Source organism: Rattus rattus, chromosome 7 (assembly GCF_011064425.1).
Source record: "Rattus rattus isolate New Zealand chromosome 7, Rrattus_CSIRO_v1, whole genome shotgun sequence".
NCBI classification, from domain to species: Eukaryota; Metazoa; Chordata; class Mammalia; order Rodentia; family Muridae; genus Rattus; species Rattus rattus.
In genome coordinates this window covers 49,916,390-49,942,242 of record NC_046160.1, presented here as the reverse complement: position 1 = coordinate 49,942,242, position 25,853 = coordinate 49,916,390, and the positions used below count along the sequence as shown (strand labels likewise).

The following is a 25,853-nucleotide window of genomic DNA, read 5'->3' as shown; positions in this document are numbered from 1 at the left end:
CTTTTATTTTTTGAAACATATGTTGCATATTATTTTGTCAACTCCTTTAATCTGTGGCATATCTTTGGCCTTTCATAGGGATGCACTTAGGAAATATTTTTCTATATATTCACTGTTGAGTTTTCTGTGTGTGTGTGTGTGTGTGTGTGTGTGTGTGCGCGCGCGCGTGTGTGTGGTTTACATGTATATGTTGTATGTGCAAACACGTATGTGTGTGTTGGGAGACTGGAAGCCGGAGAGAATGTCCAGCCTACTGCTCTATCCCTCTCTGCTGTGTAGGGTGGGATAGGGTATCTCACTGGACTTGCAGCTGGGCTGGTAAACAGCAGCCCCCAGCTATCCTCTTCCTCACTGCCTCCTACCGGCCCCTTCACGCACGCAGCCAATTCTGGGCTTTGTGCAATGCATACATCCACACCTGACTTACGTTCCTCTGGCTATTTAGACTGCGATCCCCACACCTACAGAGCCAGGCCCTCTTGACCTTGGGCCTTCTCCCTGGCTCGGTCTCCACTAGGATGAATATCACATAATTATTTTGTATAAAATCGCCAGTTAGGCTTCTGTGCTAGTTAGTTGTTGTTGTTGTTGTTGTTCTTGTTGTTGTTTCCCATGTGACATAAACCCATGCCTCTGTGAAAACATGTTTAATTACCACCGTTTAACACTTTTGTCCCTCTCCTGGAGAATCAGGTTATTTTATCTGCGGATTCCTTCAGTTTCCTCACTCACTTATCACACACTCTGTCTCAGTTGCTGTCCTTACTAATCCCTTCCTGAGCTGTCCCACCCTGGTTGTTCCTTCTAATTGGAGTGTGTGACACTAACGTGGTACACATCGGCAGTCCGGCTGATGTGAAAGTGCTCTGCCGACCGAGGTGTCATCTATAGTCTTCCACTTTATCGGCAATTTCCTGGATGGAAATTCGTTAAGAGAGCTGGTCAAATATTTTCTCGTTTGTGAGACTACGGTGGGTGATTACATTCTCTCCTCCTCCTGTGGGCTTGCCTTGTTTACCTAAACCAATGCTGCCCTCTTCTGTTACAGTAGCAGAACCCAGTGGCTTTAAACATGTGGTCTTCGGTGAATTTAGAGCAAGGAGTTATGCACTTTCCACTTCCTTAATTCTCCTTGTTCTTCGGACCCTAACTTTTCTGCTCTGGCTTTTTGTCTCCATCATCACCCAGTTACAAAAATGTCCTGACCCTCTCTGTGCTCTTCTGTTCCAAGGGAAGGCTGTCAGTCAAATCAAGCTTTCTTTTTGCTCCTCTTCCCTGTAAGGCAAGTGATGTCCTCATTCATCTCTATTGGGCTTTTCTTCTGTTACTTTTGACTTTAGACCAGCCTCCACCCTGAAGTTTTCTCTTTGTTCTCTCCGTTTTTCTTGGCCGTAGTTGCTGCAAAGTTTAGGAGATGACAGAGTTATGAGAGAAAGGTATTTTTAAAGTGTAGTGCCCCCTCATTTTCTTTCTCCTTTTATTAAGTCATTTTGACAGTCGGGAATTTTCACATCATCATATTGTGTTCAGGCGGCCCGGGTTCATTTGACCTTTTTTATCTCCTGATTTCAGGGAAAAATGCTGAGACCACTGCTACTGGCTTTAGCTACTTGGAGGGAGGACTTCGCGATTGTTTGCCCTCTTCCTCTCTTCTGACTTAGAAGTTTATCACCTTACCTCTTTTGGGATTTATCCTCTTTATTCATATGGATGTTTAAAATTAGTATTTTAATTAGTATTTTAATTCATATCATTCTTTTTTGATTAATAATTTTATTCATTTACATTTCAAATGATATCTTCCTTCCCAGTTATTCCTCCATAACCCCCATCTCTTCCCCCTCTCTCCCCTCTCCTATGCCTCTATGAGGGTGCTCCCCCATCCCCCACCCCGCTCCACCCATCCATTCATTCCTGCCTCACTGCTCTAGCATTCCCCTACTCTGGGGCATTGAGCCTCCACAGGACCAAGGAGCTCCCTTCCCACTGATATCAGATATGTATCCCATATAAGGAGCCCTGGAGCTCTCCTCATGTCATTTCCTTTAATTCATTTTATTTTACTATCATCTCGCACTTTTTAAGTGACATTGTCCAATACCGTGATTTTTAAATTTTAATTATCTTATATACTTAGCTGTTACAATTATTTCCTGGAAAATGAATTTTAGGATGTATTTTAGAATCATGTACTTATTTTAAGATTATTACTTTATTTTTTCATATCTTTTTAACTCCTAGAGTTTTATTCTGAAATCTTTTTTGTATGTGACTATTTTCTATTTAAATAATATATTTATTTTTATGGGCATTAGTGCTTTGCCCTGGGAACTGTAGTCACAAACATCTGTAAGCTGCCATGTGGGTGCTGAATCGAACCTCGGTCCTTTAGTAGAGCAGCCAGTGACTCTTGAGTGTAATAAATATATTTTGCTCAACTGACAGAGATTGTGTTTTATTTTGATTTTTCAGAAGTAGCATTTGTATCTAGTTTGGTGGCTTTAGGAAAGATTGTTAGATTTCACTTTTGTTTTATAACTTGCAATAAATTGCCATTTTATTCCTACCACTATTATTGAAGTAACAAAAATGGCTGTCAGTACAATTGTTGATCTCTCTCTCTCTCTCTCTCTCTCTCTCTCTCTCTCTCTCTGGGGGGTGTGTGTGTGTGTGTGTGTGTGTGTGTGTTCTGACTAGCTAATTTAAAACTCTCTTTATATTTAGTGTCCTAATGTTTCCACAATATTTATTTGTATGATTGTTTATTTTCTTTATATCTACCCCAAAATTCACTGTGTTATGAGACTCAGTGTTCTTCTGTGTTTAAAAATCACTTCTCACTATATATGTTATTCCTTTGACAGGTCTTATGAAGTGTATGTTAGCATACTTTGTGTATTCTGAGTCCCTTACTGCCAGTCTTACTCTGTTTTCGTTGTTTTCTCTGATTTTTTGCATAATTTCCTCAACTCTTTCTTTAATTTTTAATAATTCCCTCTTCAGCTGTATCTAATTTACTGTGTGATCTATTTTTAAAGATACTTTTGCTTAAATCCCACTGTGTTTTAAATATGTCAGTGTTGCTTCAAATCTGGACATGCTTGAGACATTTCAGTTATAAACATGGTTGAAAGGGTTGGCTATTTTTGAATTTCAATTATTTAAATATAGTGCACAGTTTAATTTTTTATTTAATGTCTGTAAACCCCAATGTGAATTAATTTTGGTCCTTAATTGGCCTATTGTTTTATTTATAACTTGTAATTATGAGCACATTTATACATTTACCTATTTATCTCACTACATAATTCATTTGCACCAAAACAAAACCAAGCAATAGAAAACCCTAACACATATCTATCTTACCATATCTTCAAAAGTAGATTAGTTGGGCTTTTGTGACGTAATCATCAAACGAGTCAGAGGATTTCCTTTCTGCTGTCCCCTGGATTTATCTCACCATCGATGAAGGGACTTCTAAGTGTTTTCTTGTCTGTCACTAAGCCTTCAGTTGGCTGGTACGCCTTCTGAGTTCACAGAGACAGCACAGATGTCAGTCTTAAGTAACAATCTTTGCCTCAGATCCTCCTGTTTCCCAAAATATATTCATGCTAGAGGTTTCACACTGGCATCCTTTTGTGCTTAGCACAGTGCTCTCTCCTGGAAATAGCTGTGTTGTTATGTTAAGAGAGAAGGTATCATCATCATCATCACCACCACCACCATCAGCATCACCATCGACATGTAGCTTCTCCTTGGTGTTCCTTTTTTGATTTTCTATCTCATCAAATGAGCTCTTTCCTCAGATTGTGAACTTAACCCAACTCACACTCTCTTTTTCTACCTTTATAATTGACTGCGTTATTCCTTGTCTTCTCTTGGCCTGCCTTCCACATCTTGTTCAGTAGCTAAAACCCACCACTTCCCTGTCACTATTTTCTGATGTTTTAAAACCTGTGTTATGTAAGACATAGATTATTTTCTATATCAAAGTTAGTGAAGACATTGCCATCTAATCATCTTTTAATTCAATATACATTTATGTTCTGCTTCTGTGATATCTTTGCTGACCTTGGATCTCTATAGCTCTGAGAGTGAAAATAAGTACCTACCAAGTTTCCTTGCTTCAATACAGAGCATCGTTTCAGGGGAAGATATGTAACCTGGTAGTGCTATGAAGTTTTCTACTTCCTGTGTGCTCGGGTCATTTTGTATCCTCTCTTGATGGGAAACAGGTCAGGAAGAAACACATGTGCCAGCCCTGACCTTGGGAAACAGTTGCTTCTGTTCCCATGGAGGAAAGCAACTTTGCCAGATTACTTTTGCAGGCTAAGGCTGACAGACCAGACCAGACCAGACCAGACCAGATTTCTTTTGCAGGCTGGCTGCAGCTCACAGTTTTTTGTTTGTTTTTTTTTAATCACTATTAGTTTTTTTTTCTTGGAAAGATATTGATTTTTTAAAGACAAGAGTAATCTTATTTTATAGAAAAAAAACTTGCACTTTACTTGCTCCTATTAAACACTTGAGATTCAGATGGTTTTAACCAGGGACTTTGTTTTTTCTTTTCTTCTTTTTTTTCTTTTTTGGAAATATGCAAAAACTTAACAAAATTTACACACAATTGTTCTTATTAGGAGGGCATATCTGAATTGCACTGATTTCTATCTTAGTTCTCTTTATTTTTTAGGTTTAGAATTAAATACTTGAAGCTAAGTCTTATGAGAATGAGTCTACCAGCTAGAATGAGTCTATCAGAATTTCTGCCTCAGTAGAAATTATTGATGGGCTGGAGAGAGATGACTCAGCAACCCAGCATATCGTGGCCCAGGTGTACCTCCCAGCATTCCCATGATGGCATACAGCCTTCTGTCACCACAGGGCTGGAGGATCCCACACCCTCTTCCAACCTCCTTGAGCTTCCACACAGCCAGCAGCACACATAAGTACACATGCATATATTCGTGCAGGCTCACACGCATACACATGAGGAAAAAGGAAATGCTTGCTATTACCCTGCTACCATCCACATAAAGAGAAATGCTCTAAAATCAAACTCTTTGATCAGTTATCATTTTATCTTTAGATGTGAAGGCATCATCCGAAGAACAGGGCTAATCTCTGGTGTCCTTGGATGAATTTTTTTAGAATTTCTATTTTATGTGTATATGGTTGCTTTGCCAACATGTATGTATGTATGTATACAACATACGTGCCTGGTGCCTGAGAAGAACAGAAAGTGGAATCAGATCACGAAACTCATGACAAAGAGTCATGACCCACCACATGGGTACTGGAACTGAACCCAGGTCCTCTCCAAACATCAAGTGCTCTTAAACACTAAGCAGTCTCTCTAGTCCCCTTCTGAGTTTGTATTCATTTTCTTTGCCAAATAATATTTAATGCGTGGATTTCCTGCTGGTGCATCTACCCTGTGAAAAGCAGTGCTTCTCATTTGATGTACCTTTAGCATTTAATAGAATGTAAGAGGGGGGGTTTTATTGTTGTCCAGTATGTGTTGTCTCAGGGCAGCGGTTGTTTCATAAGAGGGGAAATGTAGCACAAACTCCTTGTTTTTGATATGTTTTTCAGATGTTCAATGAAATACAGTTGTGGGTGCATCCAACCTGTGGCCTGCTGGTGACATATGCACCAGGAGAGCTATGAATGCTGCCTAATTCAAAAGTACAGATAGGATTAAAACAATATAAGACTTTTCTTGTCATTTCCCCCCCTTGTAATGCCACACAGATCTCAAGGATGATTTTGGCACGTGACAATGGTGTACCACTTTGTCAAAAGTTGCTCATGACTTATAGGCTACGTGTGTGTGTGTGTGTGTGTGTGTGTGTGTGTGTGTGACTTAATTAAAAATTCTGATATATCAGAATTGTCTTAGCAGCCCTCTGAAGCATGGTTTTTGGAAGATTGGGTAATATAATAACTAGCTTTTTATAGAGTAGTACAATAAACGGAATACTTTGAGTCTTTCTAGAGTACCTACAATGAATGAAGGTAGTACTTGGAGTGTAGAATACAACTTGGAATTCTGTTAGAATTTTATGATCTAACTAAGAAAACAGTACCTGTGAATACAACTACAATAAAAATAGTTTTAAGAGATTTTGAGTATAACAATGAAAAACAATTGCTCATGCATAGAGTACTTTGCAAAGGAAATTGTCATAGTTGAGTCTTTGAAATGGATGTGAGACAGAAAGATAGCTACTGCGAAGCCATTTTCTGTGGAGAGACCACCAACCAACGAACATACAGTATGTCTCACAGTATATCCTTCTGACAACTCATCTTTACTTGTAAATGTACATTGCAATGAGTCATTGTTTTGTTTTGAGATCTCTAGATTCTGTGACACCATCGATATTGGATCCTTGTGAGGCCTCCTCCCAGTTATCCTATGTCATGGAGATCAGCAGGATTGGTCCTTTCATGCACCCCAACTGTTCTCAGATGATGTAGATTTTGGGATGGCTCAAATCAGAGCCCTGGGTCTGGGCCTGGGTAGCAACTGAGTTGGTCAGTGAACCAGTTGTCCCTTATTTTCCCCACCAGAGCACTCTACAGCACTGCTCTGGCTAGGCTACCCTATGCTACCATCCACAGGAGGCGTGGGACTCAGCCTCCCAATTACAGCAGCCTACGAGCATTGGGCCAGCTCTCCCTCTCACGTACCCTCAAGGCTGGCTTCACCATCTGTGTGCTCCACCTGTTGCTCAGATGAGATATAGGCCAGTGATGGGACAGGACCAGTTCTCCCCCTCTCATGCCTGGTGAGGAGAAAAGTTCTACTAACTACTGCAGGTGACAGGGCCAGGGTGGGGACATTACCTCCACATCTATGCCACTTTACAGTCCAGATGGAATGGCAGGGCCAGTTCTCCCTCACGGATCTCACCCTCGGGCCTGTCTCATCTGCACCATCTCTCCCAGGAGCAGCACCGTTCTACTACAGCTCTACTGTGAACCATTCTCCCAAGTGCTGCAGTCAATAAGACACAGAGCCAGTTTACTCATAACCCCAGGGCCAGCTCTCCTAACTGCCACAAATGGTAAGAGGCAAGGTGGGGGAGGGCATAACCCTTGTACCCACACCACCCCATAGCACATGAGTGGTGAGGCCAGCTTTCCCTTGCTCTCAACCTTAGTGCTGGTTCACCTGTGCCCCACTACCACCACCATGGTCAATTCTGCTGTGTTGTTCAGGTGAGGGGCAGGGCCTGCTTTCCCAAGTGCTCCTGTCTAAGTGAGGGGCAGGGCTAGGGGAGCCGTGGGAAGCTTTGGAGACTGCTGCATTCATTGAGGGAAGGGGTCATCTCTTCTGTGCCCATGACACTCCTTGGCATCAGATAAGAGGCAGGCTCAGCTTTCCCACACTCATGCTTTCAGAGCCACTCACCCACCTGCTCTCAGGGCTATCCATTGTGCTGCCTGGGCAAAATGCAGGGCAGATTCTCCTTGCAGGGCTGCCACAAGTAAGAACTAGGGCTAGTTCTCCAGAGCATGGCAGCCAGTGAGGTGGGGCCAGTTTTGCACAGTCTCTAGACATTCATGTTGTTTCCAGTGGCTGCCCCAACCAGGGACATCCCCCTGTTTTCTAGTAGCAATATGATTCATGGACATCTACACCAACTCTTACCACTGTGGAGCCATGGATCCAGACATGGCCCTCAGTGGCAGCTTGGGTTAGAACCTCACCATGGTTCCAGATGGTGGGGCTGTCCACTCCCAACAGGCTACTCCTCAACTCTCCAGCATCTCTTTGTAATGCTCAAGCTGCTCCACTTCTCTTCCGATCTAACAACCACAACCACATACTCCATATTGTGGGGGCTCTCACTGCAGCCTGGCCATGTGTATGGTGCCCCCCCATGACATCCCCCACTTGTGCTATGTGATATAGCAGTAAGTAGGTGCCCATGGCCTGCATGTTATGTGTGGCAGAGGGCAGGTTTGTGGGTGTCACGACACTGTAGTTCTGTCTGTCTTCCTCCACCTCCCACTCTGTACTGTGTGGTAGTGGGCAGGGATTTGGGCATCTATGGCTGCCCTTGCCTTGGGGCAGAGCATGGCAGAGGGCAGGGGTGTGGGCTTCCTTCAAGTGGCAAGGCAGACCTCAGGTATCTGTCTGTCTTCCTCCTCCCTAGCTGCACTACCCAGATTTGATTTGAACTTTATGTGTCCTAGACATAAAACAGATTGGGCCACCAAACCAGGCATCAAGCTAGAACGAACAAAGGACTGCCGTCTGCTCTGCCCCTGACTGATAGAACACCGCCACCAACTAGGCGTCTCTTTGCCCATTACCAAGGGTATCAAAATATTTTCCTATTCAAAGAGGATATTGTATAAAAGACCATTTTCAGCCTTATTATATTATAAAGCTGGTACTGTGAGTTATGTTATAAAAAATAAAGTATCACTGTGTGACAAGTTCTGGGCCTATAAGCAACTGACATAGTAATTAACTGTTTTCTCCAGACATCTGGGGTTTTCTCTTTCCACATTTTACCGAATTTTAATCAACTCCTTTGTTATCGCTTTCTCCTTTATTTTCTATTCAGTAAAATATTGGTGCTGCCTCCTGAGACATCCTTTTGTATTTATTTTTAATAACCTTAGGTTATTCCTTTGTTCATATTATATTCATTTCACAAATACTTATTGAGCATCAATTATACTGCAAAGCCCTGTATTAGGCAGAAAATGAAGGAGACAAAAGCTATGTGTGATGACTGATTACCTGTGACTCCAAATACATTCTCCGTAATATTTTATTACCTAGACTTTGGGGAGAGATTGTTTCTTTTTCACCAAAGAAGAAAGCAGAAATGCTCGCTCTCTCTCTCTCGCTCTCTCTCTCTCTCTCTCTCTCTCTCTCTCTCTCTCTCGCTCTCTCTCTCTCTCCCCCTTGTGTGTGTTTCTCTCAGTCTCTGTCTCTGTCTCCTTCCTTCCTTTATTTTCTTGACCTTGATAAATAGTTTTTTCTATTTCTCAATTTTCTTTGTTCTGAATAATCACCAATAACATGGTCAGTAAGATGTCAAATAAACCAAACCCATTAATAATAAAAATATATGACCACGTTCAAATGTTTTTCTTTTTGACAGAGCCATTGCTTATTTTTCCTCAAACCTATCAAGGGGTGATCATTTTGACCTGTCCTGAACAGATAATCACATTTCCACTAGGTGACAGTGTGTCACCATGAGACTTCTTTTTCCCATATCTATAGAATATGTAAAGAGGAAGTTAGCATCAAATAATTTTGATTGGATATTAGTGATGATATTCATGATATAAATTAATGAAACAAGATGCTTGAAGGTTTATAAAATCCACTACATGACAATTTTATGCTTTGCAGTGAGAATGAATAGATATAGCCATATATGTATACATATAGTTTTAATACTTTGTTTGTTTGAGGTATTTGCAGATTTTAGGCATGTAAGGAATAACACTTGTTATGTATTTATCAAAGCAAGTTTTGTAAAGGTGAAGGATATTAATATCCAAGTATAAGCAACCTTAATTTCAAAGCGATTTTATAGCTCCAGGAAGCTGAGTTTAATGTTGAGTTTGGAATTTGGAATTTGCTAAGACAATACAGTATTTATTTTTCAAGAGGAACTTTTAAATCTCCTGAGACATCTGAAGTCTAAACATAGATTCATATTTTTAAGTTTATGGTTCTCAGTAAAATTCATTGCATTCCTATGTTTATGGAGAAAGAATATCTCAAAAATTTCCTTGCATGTCGTCTGTAAAGATTGGAAGAGCAATGACATCATAGACTTCCTGCTGCTCTTTAAAACTGAGTTCTAAAAGTCTGCATGTTTGATCCTCAGGGGCTAACATAAACTTAACAACACTTCCTCAAGGGATGACATCTGCACGCTACAATGATGGACGTTATTATTTTTAAAACTACTTTTTAAAGAGATCTTCTACATCAAGTACTCTGAAAATCACTTCTTCCAAAGTCGCCTTTTGTCATAATTAAAAGAAGCAATGAGCAAGGACAGAGTTATGTAAACATAGCATCTTGTGACATCAGCCACTCTTGTGCTTGCTGGTGCCACTTCTTTGCAATTTAATTTTGGAAGGAGAGCTTTTCTGGGTGTAAACATCAAGGTGGAACTGGAGAAGTGAAGAGAGCTGCTCAGAGTTTAGGGGGTGTTGCTGTCAGTTCCTCAGCTCTAGTCAGCTTAAAGACTCACTTATTTTTTAGAAAGCTTGCCAAAGGCTTAGAAGTCTCATAAGAATTTCTCCCTCAAGACTTTAATATGAGAGACATGTGAGTAGGTTTCTACTCACAAAAGTTAATTCTAGGGAATAAAACTAGAATATTGTCTTAGCTGTTAAAAAATAACAGTCACTTTATTTTTGTTTGCTTGTTTATTTTTTTTAAAAGACAGTGTATCTCTATGTAAGCCTTGGCTGTTTTGGAACTCATTCTGTAGGCCACTGCTGGTCTCTAACTCCGAGATCCAGCTCCCTCTGCCTCCAGGGTACCGGGATAAGTTAACTTGTGATATTTTTCCCTTTTTCTTTTTTATGAAGGGGGTCACAGGGTAGTGAGAGCAGACATGGGAGTACTATAAAGTAAGTGTGATATGGGCATATTAATTCAATTTCCCAAATAATCAATAAAAATTATGTTGTTAGAAAAGAAAAAAAGAAATTATTAATGCTTTTGAGGGGGAGTGCTACAAAGGGATGAAGAAGATAGAAGTAATAATAAGAAGAATATGGGAAATGTAGGGAAGGGAGATCAATACAGAAGAAGAGGGATGGAAAAGGGAGGTTTGAGAAAGCTACATTTTATATTTCCTTAAAATTACATTTAAATGTGTGGTGTGGTGGTTTCAATGAGAATGCTCCTCATAGACTCATATATTTTAATACTTGTTCCTAGGTGGTACATCTGTTTGGGAAGGATTAAGAGGTGTGGCCTTGGGGCTGGAGAGATGGCCCATTGGTTAAGAGTACTAACTGCTCTTCCAGAGGTCCTGAGTTCAATTCGCAGCAACCATGTAGTGGCTCACAACCATCTGTAATGGGATCTGATGCCATCTTCTGATGTGTCTGAGGACAGTGACAGTGTCTTAGGCACATAAATACATCTTAAAAAAAAAAAGAGGTGTGTTCTTGTTGGAAGAGGCATTCACTGGAGGTGGGCTTTGAGGTTTGAAAAGACTCCCACTATTTCCAGTGTCTCTTGCTCTGTTTCCTACTTGTGGGTCTGGCTGTGAGCTCTCAGTAATTGCTGCCGTGCATTTGCTCCGCCATTGTGGACTACAACCCGCTGAAACTAAAAGTCAATTAAGTACTTTCTTTTATAAGCTGTTTTGGTCATAGTGCTTTATCACAGCAATTGAAAAATAACTATGACAAAGTATGTGTAGACATACACATAGAGTTTTTCCATGAGGTTGTGCTACTTGGGGAGATAGTGATTGCCTCAAGAACAGTCAACTATATGACAGAAATCCCAGTACCAAGCATGACAACATGCATTGTTGGTGAGGGTAGTCTAAGACACTCCTAAAACAACAGGGCATTGCTTTTGTCGTTGGCTCCCTCCCAGAAGTTGAGGGTACGTTTCAGTTACTAAAGACAATGTACAACTTGCGCAAAGGGTTTCAAAGACTCAACCTGCATCTGATTTGAAAATCTTCTCCTTGAGGACTGGCCTTCAAAGTATTGGAAAGTGCTATGTAAGCTACCAAGGGGGAGAAGAAAGCATCTATGATGCTTACAAACCATAACAATGGCCAGCACAGAAAGTATTCATGAAAGTGGTACTTATGTCTTGGCAGGAACTAGTTATCTAAGTCGACTTAACCTATCCCTGAAATCATACCTGGTAACAAAATTAGGAATTATCCGTGATTATTGATATCATGGCTCTAAGAGAAGAACTTACTACTGCCACTATACTAAACCAGTGTAATTTGTAACTGTATTCTAAATACTCATTTCTATGCCCTCAAATAGGTATGGCTAACACCAATCACCAAAGACACTCCTCTTTGCAGCAAAAATAGACCATTACAGAATGCCACAGCTGGTCAAAATGGACAAACAACTGACTGTGGGGTGTTAGATCTCAAGAGATACATCTACAAAACAATCCCTCCACCTAAGACTCAGGGACATCAGTGAAGAGCGGGCAAAAATAGTTAAGAGCCAAAGAAACATGCAGTCTGCTGTGATAGTGTATATTCTGGAAATGATAGGCAGGCTACCCATGATACTTCACCCATGTCACTTCAACACCATGCCTGCCTACGTAAGACCTGGACCATGGCCCCACCCAATGTAGACAGGAGAAATCACATAGGGACCCCCAAATCCTAGACAAACAACAGAAGGAAAGTAAGGACAAGAAAGAAGGGAGAATTTATCTTTCTTGGTTCTCCCTAATTGACTATTCCCAAACAAGTGGCTAGCCCTGAGATCATATACATACAGTAACACTAAACAGACTCAACAGGTCGTATTTATATATTTACGTGCATAAATGTATGTGTGTGTGTGTGTGTGTGTGTGTGTGTGTGTGCGTGCGTGCGTGTGTGTGTCTGTATTTATTTGAGAGGGAGTTGTGGAGGCTTTATGAGGGGTTACAGTGAGGGAAGAAATGATATAATTTTATTTAAAATATTTAAATTTCAAAAATAAAACATAATTTGGATGAGAAAAAGATAATGGTGATTAAAACTTTGTGCATATGTGTCTGTGTGAGTTTTTGCATGTGTGTGTATGTGCACAGCTTTTATACAAGTGTGGTATAACTTCACATAGAAATTATAGGTGTTAGAAAGATACATGAACAAAGTTTCGTAAAACTCATGGTAAATTCTGATCCTCAGTATTGCATTTGAAGGATACAGAGCTTTAAGAATAGTCACTTCATGTGATTCCTTTGGAATTACTCCTAACACCCAAAATCCTTCAGTTAAGCTTTGTGTATGTTGTTGAGCAGTTGTTATGCACCAAATAAAATAAAGTCCCAACTTGCTTACTTTTAGCTTGAATCCTACAATATATTGCTTAATATTCTATTTCCATATGTCAATAGTAAACTAAAATTGATGAATTACTAATCTTTTGGCAGACTTTTTTAAAAAAGTGAAGTTTCCAAACATAAAGTTTTCTTTTTAAGAATACTAAAGATATGTATAGACATAAATGTTCTCTGAAACGTCCAAGAAAATTCTAGATTGTTGATTTTTATATGATGCACATTTAACTTAAATGTAAACCATCTTGAAAATAAATCTAATGTAACTTGTTTTGCTTATGAGAAACCTAAATAAGTTTGGGATTAAATCTTTTAAATGACAGCCATGCACAAAGAAGAAATACTATAAATCTGTTGAATAGCAAGGTTCTCCAGAGAGACAGAACTCACAAAATTTTATATATATATATATATATATATATATATATATGTATGTATTAAGATTTAACCATAAACATATATACATAAAGGGAATTTATTAGAATGGCTTTACAGGCTCTGTTTCCCCTAATCTAAAAATGGCTGTCTGCCAAAGGATGATCCAAGAATCCAGTAATGGTTCCATCCATGAGATTGAATGTATTAGCTTGCCTTCAGTTTCTGTTGCAATCCTAAAGAAGTTGACTTTAATACTAGTGAAGGAATGAACTTGCTAGCAAGAATGAGAGCAAGGAGGCAAAGAGAGAGAGCAAGTTTCTTTTTCCATGTCCATTATATAGACTGCCAGCAGAAGATGTGGCTCAGACTAAAGGTAGATCTTCCCACCTCAAAAGATCCAGACTCAAGGTGTGTTTGTGCAAAGATCTGAATTAGAAGTGAGTCTTCCCATTTCAAATGATCTAATTAAGGGAAAAACAATCTCTCACAGGTATCCCCAGGCATATGTGTTTTGGTTAATTTCAGATGTAGTCAAACTGACAACCAGGAATAACCATCTCATCTATCATCCTCAAATGGTCTTCTTAACAGTTACTGTCCATCCCCCAGTGTTTTCAGTGAAGCCCATTTCTTTCCCTTTTCAGCTTTGTTTCTACCTTTGCCACACTATATGTATAACCAAGAAAAATGAGTGAGCATTATATTGTCAAAGATTGTTATAGATTTTTTTATTGTTTTGACAGAGAATAGAATTTGAAGTAAACAAAAAACAATCTTATGTTGCTATTCAGGGAACAGGGTATCAAAACAAATAACAGCTCTGGCACGGACTGTGGAGGGGAATATGTGCTTTTGCATATCTTAGAGCCTCTGACAGTATTGAGTAGCAAGTTGTTACTTCTTGAGTTCACTGAGTCTGTTCTTTAAGAAGTTGATGCATATATACGAAACATCGGTATGCATTTAAAATGTATTTACTTCATTGTTTAAGTGCATGTATAGGTGTATATCTCTGTGGGATGTGTGGGTACAGTGCCCATAGAGATCAGAAGCAGACAGCAGATCCCCTGAGATGGAGCTGCAGGAGTTTATGGCTTTCTGGTGTGGGTCCTGAGAGGGAACTTGCGTCTTATGAAAGAGCAGTGTGTTCTCTTAACTCCTGGGCCATCTCAGTAGGCCTAGAATCAATGCTGCTGCAGCTATAGAGAAGAAAAAAACTGAGGATGAATTAAATTTGTGTCATTGTCCTTTGCTTTTTAGTATGGGAATTTGGCTTTGCACTGATGCTTATGACCTGGCTTATAGCACAGGTACATGTCTGTAAGAGCAGTCATCCCATTTGATTATCAAAAATCATCCTTGTCTACTCTGGACACTTGTCTCATTTCTCTCATTCTGTTCCCTCACCTTCACTAGCAAACATCTTAGAATTTTGTGCTGTCACTGCAGTCTGGGTCTGTGCTGTTTGTGTGGCCTACGATTACAATATGACCGGAATCCAGTGTTACATGTATTTGGGCTCATTGAATAAAGCTGACTGTGCAGGGATAGAGCTGACTTATTTTACTTTTTCCTCTTTCCTGAAGTAAATATTCTGAGATGACTTTACTTCTGAGGATGCCCTTGTATGGTTTCCTAAGTGCTCCATAACATTTCTTTGTGGTGAGAGGGAGGGAGTTCCAATTGACAAGGAAAACAGAATGGTAATGACACCTTATGATATTAAACTATAACATTGACCTTCTCTCCCTGTGCTTCATCTGATACATTGTTCTTATTTGTCTTCAGGGTCACCACTGCTGGCTTCAGCTCTGCCTATTTCATGCCAACCACCTGAAATCCTAATTACAGTGTTGTATTTTACCACTGTAGAATATTTTTTAGTATAAAGGATATGTTGCAAATTTCCGTTTTCTGTTTTTATCAATGTTTTGTCCTCTTCCGTTGTTTTATGTGTGTTAATCAGTTATTTTTGAAATTCTTCTGTTCTGCTTTTAATGTGTATATTATTGTTTTGTCTCATTTTCAGGATGAGCAGAAGCTACAAGAGAGTCTAGTACAAAGTGCAGCCATCATAGCTGCCTTGGTTAAGGAAAGAAATTCTGCACTCGTCGGGCAGCTCCTGGTGGCATGAAGAACACAGACGAAAATCATCTATAAGCTTCCAAAGATCCTTCCCTAAGACCCCCCACCCCACTTGACTGCCTCCCCACCTCAATGTCTCCTCCTTGTGAATACAATATTTTCATTGTTTTCTGATCTTGCCACTTATTGGATGTGACGTTTAGGTTGTGACAATGGGTTAATGTGTGTGTTCATGAACTTATGTATCAAATACAATTGGCTCCAACTAGAAAAGGATAAATAAATGGCAAATATTGCTTTCATGTAAAGAATATGTTCACTACTGCAGCAAGTCCAATTGACATGATAAGGTTAGCTATTCCTTCAAAGGCAAGAGTTTAGACAGCTTGGTGGTTATGGTAAGTTTATGCTAATTAACATATTGTTCGCATTATAGTGGAGCTAATGAATAGGCTTCAGAATTAGTCCCAATTCCAAAATCAACCTCTTCCTATGTGAGGATGCATCTTTTGCCTTGTTTTGGAATTCACTGCACCTTATAAAGAGTAGGGGAGCTGGGAAGTTGGCTTAGTGGGCAAGCTCTTGTCTAGTGTGGATAGAGCAGCATCACAGAAGAAAAAGAAAAACACGCTGGTAAATATTGGGCAGAAACCAGAAAGGGGATGTCTCCAGTTTCCTTCCCCTTTGTCTTTTATGTTCTTGATCTTTAGAGATTTCTAAAGAGACTGAGATTCACTCTTTTATTAGTTTAAATTGTATCTTTTCTTTGGTTTATGAGATGTCGTGCTGACATTATTTTAAAGAGTCTCTACTTCTAGGTTAGTTTCAGAAATGTCTGGAGAGCTTCATGAAGGTTGAGTTGCTTCGGTCCATCCGTGCCTATGATCTTCTGAAAAGCAGGGAAGCCAGTGAAGTGGAGTTAGCTAATCTTGCTGTAGGAATGGTGGCCTTGCTAAATCAAGATTCATTCTTTACAATCTCTATTGCCTATACATTATATTATCTTTTATGTTGCACTTAATAATTATATATACATATGGTTGTGAAAATGCCTTTGGTTGCAACATAAATTTTTTATTAAAGTATGTTAAATCATTACATTCTAGAACTTACACTGGATAAAGAAATTATAAAAGCTGCATGAAATGTGTTTACTCAGGATTGTCAATAAATATGTCTACTTTCTGAAATGTCTCTTGCAACATGTTAAATAAATTTCCTCTATATTTTTGAGTTTCAATATACAATCAAACTTACTGTGTTACATTTGAATAGTAGAGGAGATTTCAAATACTAATATTGTATTAGAGTTTATATTTTACCTTTAAATAAAAGGGGGTAGAATGTAATAGCAAGAGTTAATTACTGCAGTTCTTCCTAAATGTAATGTGTTTATTGATTATAAACTCAGTTATAAATTAGTCAGCTCATCCCCTTTATGCCTGTATTAAAATTTTAAATCAGTTAACTCAAATTCACAAAGGTGAAAATATGTGAGAAATATTTGGATTTTGGCTAGAATGTTCATGTCGCTGTTAATGTGGCTAGCTGTCTGTGGAAGGCCCCTCAGAGGAGTCTATACTCTGCCTGTGAATGCCTGCTAAAGTCTGAAGACTTTGAAAGTGCTCACAGGGCACAAAGAAATTCTTAGCACGGCTTAATGAGAGTACGAGTGGCTCACAACATGCTACAAATTAGCACATCTGCACATAAAGATTACTCTCTAGAGTACTGGGTAAATCAGCATAGATTTTTATTAGAGAGGACAGACATTCGCCCAAGGTATACATTAGTAATTCACACATTGAGGATGTAGAAGGAATACTCCATCCAACACTGTTTACATGAAGAAATTAAAACTTGGAGATCTTAATGAATTTGCCCACGGTTGCAGGACTGCACTGTAAGAAGAGACAGGGCTTCCTTAGGAAGACTGGAATTAGTTTCAACTCATAGCCTTATTGTACCAGCAGCTCCTGGCAAGGATATCTACAGGAGAGGCTGGAGCGAGAGAGGATCTGGGATTGAGCTCTGAAGAATGGAGAGACACAAGGAAGGCAGGAGCCGAGCACATTTCTGGCTCTGGCTCAAAGAAAGTCCCACCAATATCCAGCCTTAGCAGGGTGAAGGGAATGGAGAGACTTAGTGACCAAAAGAAAAGGGAAAAGTATTCTATTTTAAATTGTTTATTAAAGGACCATGGAGAAAGAAACTTTATATTTTTATTACCATTTTTGTAAATATGATTACTTGAATAACCTGTCAATTCTGACTTTATATTCCAAAATCCTTTAAAATTAGTGATTATGGTGAAATCACTTCTAGATGTAGAAAAGTTTTGAAAATATTTCTACTTCAAAATTCAAACTACTAAGTTAGAAAAGATTTAAGTGATATATTTTAAAAATATAATAAAAGCTGAACAGTAGGGGTAATGGCTTAAATTGGTAAAGCGTTGTAGGGTACATTTTACAATGAGATGCTTCATTTAAGAGGTGACTTATTGCTACGTCCCTCACAGCCTCAGGGATGGAACTGATTGTAGCAATGAGGAATCAAGGCAAGACCTGCACACAGAGACACTGGGACACACAGAAAGGCTGGGATTGATGGTCTGGCATCTCAGATTGGGACGCCTCGGAGCCCTAGAAACTTAGAATGCTTACTAGATAGAGGTGAACAGAGAAGCAGAGTTATTTTATTCAGCTGAGCAAGGAGGCAGGGTTATATTCAGATAAACCAGGAGGCAGGGTTATATTCAGCTAAAACAGGTTTATCTAATCATACAGGTTGACAGGTTTAGTCCATTTCCATCATGGTGAGAACTAAGGTGTCATGTAGGAAGACACAATTCTAGAGGAGGAGTCAACAGTTCTATATCGGGATCAGCTGGCAGAAGGGAGAGAGAGAGAGAGAGAGAGAGAGAGAGAGAGAGAGAGAGAGAGAGAGAGAGAGAGAGAGAGAGTCCTGGCTTGAATATTTGAAGCCCTAAAGCCCACCCCCAGTGACACACTTCCTCCAACAAGGCCCCATGTATCCTGACAGAACACCTCCTAATAATGTCACGCCCTAGTGAGCAGTATTCAAATATATGAGCCCTATAGGGTCTATTCCTATTCAAACCACCACAGTAGGGGAGCAGTCTTCAGGATGTTAAGCATAAGGTGTGAGAAAACCATGGTGGATATTATCTGCATACACTGTCAACATCCACACATGGACAAGAGGGAGGTTTTGCTATTCTTTGTGGCTATGCTGGGTGCCATTTTCCCAGAGATCTGATTCTAGGATGCTCATTCCAAGAGCACAGAGTCAATCAAGACTTAACTTACCAAGGCTTCCTCCTCTTCACCATCTGCAGAAAAGACTCAGATCTTTAGTTTTTTAAAGGCCCGTGTAGTCATCTCAGCCACGGCACTAGTTTAATAGGAAAGTTCATTTTCAATGCTAATTTGTCACCACTGTAGATTTCATTCCAGCATATTTTAATAATGGTAATTACTGTATGAAAGTTAAATCACAAAATATCCTATTAAAATACCTAAATTTCACAGTTAATCAAAACATCAAGAAAACTATTTAGAAAAAGAACTGAACTTATTTTCAATGTTCAACTTAAAAATAAACCGTAAATGTTAATTTTGATTAATTCACAATTAAGATAGCTTAAACTCAGTAGACCAGTAGTGGTTACATGGATAGTGTTTAGTTTTATGTAGTTTGTATTTTTTATACAGGTTAATTTCAAACTGAAAAATGTGTTCTCATTTTTTAAAATGAAAAGTAAAAGAAATAGACTCTATTCTATATTCTTTTTAAAAATTCATATAGGCATCAACATTGCTAGCTAACTATATTGTTGAGAGTTTGAAATCTATTAGTACAAGTACACTAACAAGTGAATAAAATATTTGCAAAATATGACAGTGTAATAGTCTGTATTTAGGAAGACCAGATCTGAATTCTAGGTCTTTTATTACTCCCAGAACACTGTAAAATTGTGCAATCATAAGTCTTGCTTCCATTATTCCTTCTCATTCTTGGGAGGTTTCAGTTTGCAGTTTCAGTGGCTTCCAAGGATATAAAGCTATTCCTGAGCACAGTGGAAAAAGAATATTTTAGTCACTTTATATTTATGTTGTTATATTCTTGTTCAGAAATAATTTTCACTTCCATTAGAATGTCATGTGTTTCTCTCTTACATTGAGAGTCATATTACTTGCTTTGACCAATAACATGAGTTTACAGTGACCGTGTTCCACTGGAATCCCTTGAGAAGGGGGGAGGGGCAAGGATTGGCCAAGAGTACACCTCTGTTGATAACATGCTCCCTGTGTAAACCTTAGCACCTGAGTTCAATCTCCAGGATCCACATAGCCCCAAGTGCAGCAGCAGTGTCACCTGTAATCCAAGCACTGTGGAGAAGACAGGCAGACTTTTCTCTTCATATCAAATTGTTCAGCTCCAAGTTCAATGAGACAATGAGAAGATATTTTGTCCCAACAGAGTGTGGTGAAGCAAGATTTGGCAAAGTATCTGATATTGACCTATACTCAACATATGCATAAATGTGCACAAATGCATTCACATACAGAGAGAGAGAGAGAGAGAGAGAGAGAGAGAGAGAGAGAGAGAGAGAGAGAGAGTTAGTTTTCTTTGTGGGAGATGTCCAGAACCAATCTAGCCTTTTGACCCAGAAAGATGACAGAAGCTTGAGTCAGCTGACTTCTAACTCATTCTCTGTTGATAAAAAGTCCAGCAAATGTCAACAGACCTTCATTTGTTCATTTGACTTTCTATAGACATTGAACTAAATAAATACTCAATGATTTTGCTAATATTGTGTTTGGGGTCTTTTATTATACGACAATTAGTGACCAAAGCAGGGAGTGGGGGTAATCTGAAGCAATAAGTGATGTATTTTGCCTGTGTAAGTCTAGAAATTTTCTGGAAGACACCTGTTTGCTCACATAGAATGTCCATAGGATCATCTTTGGTTAGAGCAATGATTGCAAAGTGCTGAGAAATTCTAAGTATAGCTTCATAGTCAATAGTTTCATAAGGGCATAAGTAGACCTGACTATTTAGAGTTTTACAAAACAGATAAAACCTTCTTGGATATGAAACAATATTGAGTTAAAATTATGGATAGTGAAAACAAAAAATAGCTAATGCTTATTGAAAGATTATTCTGTTTGAAGAAATGATCTTAATGCTTTATATATACTTCATATTTCACGGTAGAATTCTTAATAATAATTGTATGTGCTAGGTACATGAAATATTGACATTTACAGAATAAGAAAACCAAGGCACATTTTAAGTGACTCATTCAAAATCACCAAAAAGCAAGTGGGAGAAATGATGAAGAAATTTATTTAACTGATCTTAGAGCATGTTTTTCTAACAACAATGGGATATAATATCATAAAATACACTCTTTAATATTACTTAAAGATCTCAAAGGTATGATTCCTTTTCGTTAATAACAAAAATATTTTCTAGATGAAGAAGTAGGTGTAGAAAATAGCTCTGGATTGAGAGAGTGGACTGTCTTCCCTTTGCTGTGAGCAACTCTGAATTATATGTACTCCTCAATGTTAGCTCTCATGGGAAATTACTGCGGTAGATGGGAAGCTGTATGGAGAGCAGGCGCAGATTGGAACCAGATTGTTCTTCTCTTCCCATGGGAAACGTTGGATCCTTTGATTTTTATAAATGTCTGCTTAGCTCAAATGAATTATGTAAATTAATTTTCTTCCTAATGAGGATGCTACCGAATAATTTGAACAGTTGTTAAAACATCTGGCTCCACTTAGCAGCATTGACAAGGCCTGGCTTATCTAATGCAGTTTCTCCTCCATTTTAACCTTAGTAATCTGTTAAGTCCTTCTGGATCAACCTTGAGACATGACAAGAGTGAAAAGGCGGATGCAGAGGTGCAGTCCTATGATCATCCTGGATGCTAGAAACCATACATAGATAGGTGTTAGCAAATTGCACCAAAGATAGGAAGATCTGTTCTTTAATTGGGGTTTTAAAATTGGATTTATCTACATAATCATACATTTTGTCTAGATGCAGTCTTTTATTTTCCATTTTGTGAAACTAGTTGAGCTTAGAGGCAGAATCATCCAAAAGGCAATCTTAGTGATGGTTTGACCCAAGTGTGAAACCTGACTCAGGACTCTTCATAGGACCAATCTTGTATCTCTACTGTTCTGTAGAGAACCATCATAGTCTGATTGTTGGGCTGTCAATGTGTCTGGTAGGTTGACTGAGAGAGGTTTCTAGAGCTCAGTTCTTCAGATCTATTTGTTACACTTTTTTTTCCTTTCTCAGCATATAATAAAAATGCGCTCTTAAAACTGGTTGTCTTATTGGTACAATCAGGTTTTTCTCCTTACCCAGTGTTTACATCACCTCCTTAATTGGTTGCACTTAAGTATTTTAGTCTAAGTGGATAATAAATTCCTTTTTAGGTTTTTGTTATTCATCTGTGTTACTAACATTCAATAGTTTGAATAACCCCCATCCTGTGTGTGTTTTTAAGACCCCCGTGAAGCTTGTGGTTCCCCTTTCTTTTCCTGTTTGAATAGAAATTCATTTTCTTTAATCCCACCTGAGTTAAAAAAGAGTAAAAAAAAAGAACTATTCTTGAACTGCCTACTTCAGGAATTCAGTTGTTGGCTTTACTGAATGGAAGTATGCATGACTCTATGGTAAAAGAATTCTATTCAAAGACATTTCCGCCTGTTTGTTTTTTGGATCGGTTACTGTTCACATAAGTCTGGAAAGGAGCCAAATTATGTAAACAAAATAAACTTTGAGGATCTCAGTGGAAATATCCATAGGTACTGCCATAAACAAGCAACTTAAGGCAGACTGAACATGCATGTTATTATTGCCAGGGAAAGCTAAAGACTAGTGGATTATGGCTATGGTTGGGAATCTTAATGAATATTAAAAGATTTGGGCTAATTATGCAGTTATATAGATCACCACTCATTCCCAAACTTCTGTGTTTTGCTAAGTAAATTTTCCTTTCAATTTCATATCAGGCAAAAATTATTTCTGAAGCTATAGCTAATAATCTCAATCTACTAAAATGTATGTGTAATTTTCATTATAAAAACTAATAAACTAATAATTATCTTTCTGTGACTTATATAGCAGTGAATTCAGTAAAGGACTATTTGAAAGAATGGATGTGTCACTCTATTTAGACCCCCACTTGTCTTGAAATTATAGTTCTCAGCATATAAATTGAAAGGCATGTTGGGAGAGACAAAGCAATGTGATATTTTTTCTATGTAGGCTTTTTTTTAAATTACTTTTGACCAAGTGATAAAACTTAAAACTAAACCTTTATGTAAAGAAACACAATCCAGAAGTTTCCCCTTATACTACAATAGCTTCCTTACTTCCTCTGTGCATCTGTAGAGAGTGTAGGTTTACAGAATCAGAGAGCAAAGTCTGTAATTGTCACAAGGAAATGTGTTTGGAAGGAACCAAAGTAACTGAAATGTGAGTGTATGATTGACACACAGGACAAGAATAAGAAGAAATTGGGCTGTTTCTCACAGTGGAATATATTAAATATATTTAATTCATGCACACAATAAATGTTATTTTTCATTTTAATTATGCATTCATAATTAGCAATGTCATTGACATTGTCAATTGGACACTTTTAAAAAGATAATTACTTAATTTTTTAATATATGCATCCTAGCTCTCCTATGATCTAAAATGAAATTGCACTTCCATTTTTATTATTTTCAAATTAAATTACTATAATGTAAATTAACATTGCTGCTTCAGGAAATTAACACCATTCATGTTATCCTTTCCAGCACTTTGACACATGGTCTATAAGTCCTTCAGCTCATGCACTTCCATAATAAGTTATAATAAACTACCAAATTATTGCCTTTGTTTTTCATGAGAAAACCCCCATGTAGTCCCTCGCCACATTCTATCTTAATCAGATCTATCCATCCTACAAGGAGATCCAGTTTTGTTTTCAGAAAAATGGAGAGGCCATCATACAGGCTAGAACATCACAGGATTTTGGGGTAGTTGACCTCTATCTTACTCCATCTTTAAGGACATTCCATTAATAAGGAAGTCTGGAAACTTGCTGACCCAGCGTCCCTGCTTCAGGTTGGATGACTGTGTAGCTTCTAGTTTTTGAATAGCTTTTTTTTAAATAGAAGCCTGCTTTGTTTGTTTTCTTCTTTTCTTTTCCTTTCTTCTCTTCTCTTTTCTCTTCTTTTCTTTTCTCTTCTCTTCTTTCCTCTCCTCTCCTCTCCTCTCCTCTCCTCTTTTCTTTTCTTTTCTTTTCTTCCTAGTAACTGCATGCCTGGGCTTGCCTGGACTCAGGCAGTTCTTAGGCCTAGTCTCCTACACTGCCAATCTGAATTCTCTCAAGGAGCCAGCCTGTCTTATTACTAGGCCTGACTACATAGCTCATCACCAGAACACTTGTGATCCTAAAATGTTTGTTCCCAACTACTCTTGAGCCATAAAGCATTCGATGCCCATCCTCAGTCACATGCCTGTACAAGGACTTGACTTCTTAGGATAGTAAGCTCCAGAGACTCCAGAATGCCTGATGCAACCATGTCCATCCTAAAAAAGAAAAACAAAAAAGGCTGTGTCCACAATTTCAAGAGGAAAAAAAAGTATAGTTAATAATAATTTTTCCAAGGGCTAGATTTTTTTAAGGGTTAGTCACAATCAACTTGTAACATTCTCAGCATATATTTTTAAAATATCTAACTGGGATTAAAAGTTCATAATGCTTAAGTAAATTTTTTTTTAAACAGGGGAGAGCGCGAGCGCAGTCCCCCACTACCACAAATTATGCAGTCGAGTTTCCTGCATTTGGGGAAATCGCAGGGGTCAGCACATCTGGAGTGCAATGGATAAGCCTCGCCCTGGGAAAACCACCTTCGTGATCATGGTATCTCCCCTGCCAGGTAAGTATGCTTAAGTAAATTTAAGATTACACTTTATTTTTTTTTTCTTTTCTTTTTTTCGGAGCTAGGGACCTAACCCAGGGCCTTGTGCTTGCTAGGCAAGCGCTCTACCACTGAGCTAAATCCCCAACCCCAAGATTACACTTTATATAGACACAAACATGCAGGTAAAATACATCAAGATTGTCTTCTTTTTTTTCATAAAAGTTTCAGTGGCCTCTATATGGTAAGAATACCTTGGAGACAATCTGGTTTTTTGTAATAATTTCCTGAGCACTTACTCAGCACATACATGACTGAGGCATGCAGAGGCCAAACCAGGACACTGAGCTCACACAACTAGAGAGTAACATGGCAGGGACATACAGCCTGTGTTTGTATGTCCTTTCTATACTGTGTTCCATTAACCAGTGTCTAAACCTGATGTTCAGGAACAATAACAATATATCTGGGGATATATATTTAGGATCAACTTAGTAATACTTTAGTGTGAATTTTGTTTTCATTTTTATTCTTCAATGGACTAGGTAAGGTGACAGTCATTAGTCACAGCTATGCCACCTAATGATGAAGATGACTTACTGTTTATGGAGTATATCTATAGTAAAGCTCTCTAGTCCGAGGGTGATGACATGGCTCACTAGTTAAGAGCATTTTCTGTTCCTCCAGAGGACCAAGGTTTGAATCCCAGCACCCACCGCAGAAGACATTTATCTCCAGCTTCAGGGATCCAGCATCATCTTCTGGCCTCCATAAGATGGAGGCCACACACAAACACATACATTCCACAAGTAAAAATAATGCATAATTTTTAAAAAGGACTCTAGTTCTTATAGGAAATTTATAGGAGAGTAAAAGAATTTTATTCTCATAAAGGCATATTCAAAATGTGGGGGAAAAATCAGAGTATTATGAAAACTGGGTCTGCCTTTAATATGGAATAATCAATGCTGGTGACAAGAATAACAAAGGTTAGGCTTCCAGAAAGATATGTTCACCATGAACCTTCCACAAGTTTTATCTACATAGGCACCAGAAGTAAAGCCATCCTCATTCTTTTTCCTGACCCAGTAGCTTCCATTTATCAAGTTACATTGCTAATTAGTCACTGCTGGCCTTCAAATGGGCCTTCCATCAGCTACTAAGCCCATGGGCTATCTATGACATAACACCAGTGGAATCACACAATACCCCTTTCAATGCCCTCTATTCATTGACTATTGTTGCAGTTTAAGAGTGTTCTGGGAATACACCCCCTGTCTTATCTTTATTCAATGACTAGCCTTCCTTCCTAGGCCTCCACACTAACCCTCTTTGACTGGCACAATAGCTTCCCTGACTTTTTGCCATTTTTATTG

The 25,853-nt window shown here is 38.6% G+C and overlaps 1 protein-coding gene and 2 non-coding genes across 3 annotated transcripts in view; 1 reads left to right on the top strand and 2 right to left on the bottom strand.

Moving 5' to 3' along the window:
* The window catches only part of Crppa (CDP-L-ribitol pyrophosphorylase A), a 257,449-nt gene extending 240,698 nt beyond the window's left edge, over positions 1–16,751 (top strand). Inside the window, exon 10 of the mRNA XM_032907659.1 lies at positions 15,456–16,751. Coding sequence (XP_032763550.1) covers positions 15,456–15,560 — 105 coding nt within the window. The 3' untranslated portion in view covers positions 15,561–16,751. The remainder of the gene's footprint in view (positions 1–15,455) is intronic.
* Positions 8,193–8,333, bottom strand: LOC116906430. The gene has a single exon (XR_004388691.1). It is a non-coding gene; the product is annotated as a small nucleolar RNA SNORA48 (small nucleolar RNA).
* Positions 16,752–24,339: 7,588 nt separating the features above from the next.
* On the bottom strand, positions 24,340–24,503 carry LOC116906444. The gene has a single exon (XR_004388702.1). It is a non-coding gene; the product is annotated as a U1 spliceosomal RNA (small nuclear RNA).
* Positions 24,504–25,853: the final 1,350 nt, after the last annotated feature.